Raw genomic sequence first — 3335 nt, 5'->3', positions numbered from 1 at the left:
ATGCATAGTCATGGGATGTGGAGTACAGCATAGGGAATAGAGTCAATGGTATTGGAACAGCTCCATACGATGTCAGAGGAGTAATAGATTGGAAGGGGAGGGGGATGTTATCACTTTGTGAGGGGTGTAAATGCCTAACTATTACATTGCTTTGCACATCTGAAACTAAAAAAAAAAAAAGAACTTATCACTTCTGAAAAAAATGGATAAACCAAAAAAAAAACCAATCAAACAAACAAACAAAAACAGAATTTCAAGACAGTAGCAGAGAGCATTAAACTAAAGACAGGGCTTTTCTAAGTGTGGAGACCTCTGTGGCTGCACAGGCTGCACACCCACAAGGTCACCTGCCTATGGAGGAATGTGCATGAAATGTGCCCACTGTTTCATCTCCTCAGAGCTCTTTGTCCGAATCCATCCTAAGGTCACTGGAAGTGACTACAAGGTTGTTCCTGTTCTGCATGATGAAACTCTGATGTCAGAAAAACGTCAACCAAACAACTCTTTATTGCTACACAGTAAGTCCACATAAACTCCACTGGAACTTACTGCAATAAACAACAGAGAAACACAAAAGGAAATGAGAGTGACCTCAAAGAATTCAAAAGCAACCAAGAGTTTGGTAAAACACCCAACCAAAGTTAACTCCTGAAACGCAGAGTGATTGTCTATGATCAGGAGAGCTAAATGACACCTCGAGTGCCAGAATTCACTCAAGGTAACTGAAAAACACTTTAGACTTTCCCGAAATCATTGCATTTCCCCCCAAACATGGTTTGAAAGTAGAATGCAGGATACACAGAAATACCATGAAAGACTGTCTAGGGATTAGAAACATAAAACTTTTCANCCTTACTCTAACCGTAGAGCATAAGGCCACATGTTACACAGTATTTGCGGTTTCCTAAGGGAAAGAGTGGGAGCTACCCGGCAGGGGTGGTGAACAGCGGGGCCCGCGTTCCCTTCGCTGCATTCAGAAACCTGTGCATCCGATTATGTGGATTTACAGGTTACATTACCTCCTTTTCATAAAACCAGCCTTCAAAAAATTGACAAATATCTTAAAAAGAATAATACAGGAACATCATGGATGGGAGATAGTATTAATAAATACAAACAAAATAAATCAGTGAACAAAAACAACAAAACAGCTGACAATTCTGTGCCAAGATGAACTCAGTCAGCTGCATGCTGAACTAAAACATAATAACGATCTAGTAAAAAAACTGACAAGGAATTAACCTCCAAACTTTTGATGTCTGAAATGTTTCTATCATTAACTTATTTTGTTGCTTAACAACCTGTGTGATCCTTGCAAAACGCTTATCTGCTGACATTTAGTACTGTGAAAACAGAGCTAGCTTGTTTCAAACTCTGCCAAGACATCCACCCTATTACAGTGTGTGCGTTCCCCATTACTCTCTACTTTATGTACCCAGAAGGCTGACCACGTAAGCGTGTCCCTACTTTACCTGCGCTGTTTTTGCTGGCTCTGCAGGGGGCGGGAGAGAGACTTGAGTTGGCTGTACAGGCTGAGGTAGATGGCCAGAAATCTGTTCTGGAACTTGAAGTACAGTACCCACGGGATCAGGTGTTGCAAACAGCTGTAATAGAAACACACACACTGCAGGTCCTCGAATAACGTCGTTTCATTCAACGTCACTGAATGAGGTTGGCTGAACCTCAAAAAACTATGCACTCTTTTGTGTCTGGCTTACTTCGCTTAGCATAGTTTTTGAGGTTCAGTGATACTGTAGTATTTTCATCTCCCCAATGCTGATGTACATCAGTAGTTCACTTTTTCCTTCTTCAGAACAGCAGTTCATTGTTTCATATTTATTTTTAACTACATCTATTCTGTCCTCTTTGCCCAGCAAAACAGCACCTTCAAAATACAGATTTAAGTATGTAATACAAAATTGTAGAAGCTACATTCTTCCATGTCTAGGGACCTTCCATTACTTATAAAGAAAGACAATCAACCAATGATTCCTTAATATATCTGAAATGTTTTTCAAAATGGATGTGAAGCCTTATAACTAACATAGATATATATTATTTATATATAATATAATATATATNCAAAGACCTAACTACAGCAATACAACAGCCACAGCTATTCAGACAGCTAACACAACAGACAAGAACACTCTAGAATCTTAATCCAACTATCTGCAAAGCGAGACAGGGTTAAAATAAACAGATCACCACCTATGGCCCTTCCTGTGAGTTAATTGTCAGGGACTCTCTAGATGCCCCAACCAAGAACCAGCAATTTAGAACACTTACTGTAAAATAGAGAAAAACACTACAAAGATGCTTAGAGGTTTTTTCCCTTTCATCTTTTTAAGAACAAGGCCTTTATTTGATTTATCACAATCAAAAAGCACTCCACTTTTGAGTTAGCTGGTTTAGAGTCCATGACGTTCATATGGTCATAATTACAAGACTCATTTTCAGATAAATCAACTAGTGCTGCTCCCCTAAAAACTGCTCCTCAATTACAGATCATATTCCTAACTTAAATTAGCTATCCTGCAAATGCACAAACTGGTCACTGTTAGCGGAGAAGCCACCAAGAGAATGTGTGTTATCGGTTGACCTGTTAACATCCAGGTACTCACAATGTTGCTATTATTTGAGGGAAATAATACACCTACAAGCCAACAGCACTTGATGCTGGAAGGATATACAATCCTATCCAGTTACTCCCAGGCACAGACTATTGGAACAAGGAGTAACTTTCGAAGAGAAAACAGCATATTCAGGGTATTCAGAAAACAAAACAAAACAAACAAAAATGTCTACTTACCTTAATCTTAGTACTAGACTGATGGGGATCTTGGTTTCTTGTGAACCTGCTCCTGAAGACTGAGCCTAAAAAGCATTGAAAGGTATAAAGTCAGTGCCTGGACTATTAAGCGTGGAGGTAACCAATGGTCATCTGCAGAGGAATCGTCCACTTGGCAGCCATCTTCTTCATGTCCAGGTGAGGCCATCCTAGTCCCTAGGGCATTCTCTGCCGTGGGAGGACATGCACTCCAAGGCGGCGACAAGAGCTGCATGTCAGCCTGAGTCAAACACAATTAGGAAGCGAATCCTCACACCCACATGGAATTCTGTATGTAGCCACATTTCAGTTTTCTCAGACCCTTGTTGCCCTCTACACGGGTGACGAACATGAAGCTGGGTTCTTCCCTTTAAAAAAATCTGCCAGTGTACCATATGGCAACACATTGGGAGGGTCTAAATTGGCTGTCCCCTCAGGAGGCCACCCAACTTGGAGTTCCAGGTCTTCTGATGGCTAAACTAATCCTCTCTGAAACCTGGACAGT

At 40.7% G+C, this 3335-nt stretch overlaps 1 protein-coding gene across 1 annotated transcript in view; it reads right to left on the bottom strand.

Moving 5' to 3' along the window:
• Positions 1-3335, bottom strand: part of OXSR1 (oxidative stress responsive kinase 1) — a 92032-nt gene that overhangs the window by 8499 nt on the left and 80198 nt on the right. Inside the window, 1 exon segment of the mRNA XM_019662722.1 lies at positions 1473-1650. Within this exon segment, the coding sequence (XP_019518267.1) occupies positions 1473-1650 (178 nt within the window).

Source organism: Hipposideros armiger, unplaced genomic scaffold, assembly GCF_001890085.2.
Source record: "Hipposideros armiger isolate ML-2016 unplaced genomic scaffold, ASM189008v1 scaffold_380, whole genome shotgun sequence".
NCBI classification, from domain to species: domain Eukaryota; kingdom Metazoa; phylum Chordata; class Mammalia; order Chiroptera; family Hipposideridae; genus Hipposideros; species Hipposideros armiger.
Note: the sequence above shows the minus strand (reverse complement) of the source record. Positions and strands in the feature narration are given on the sequence as shown.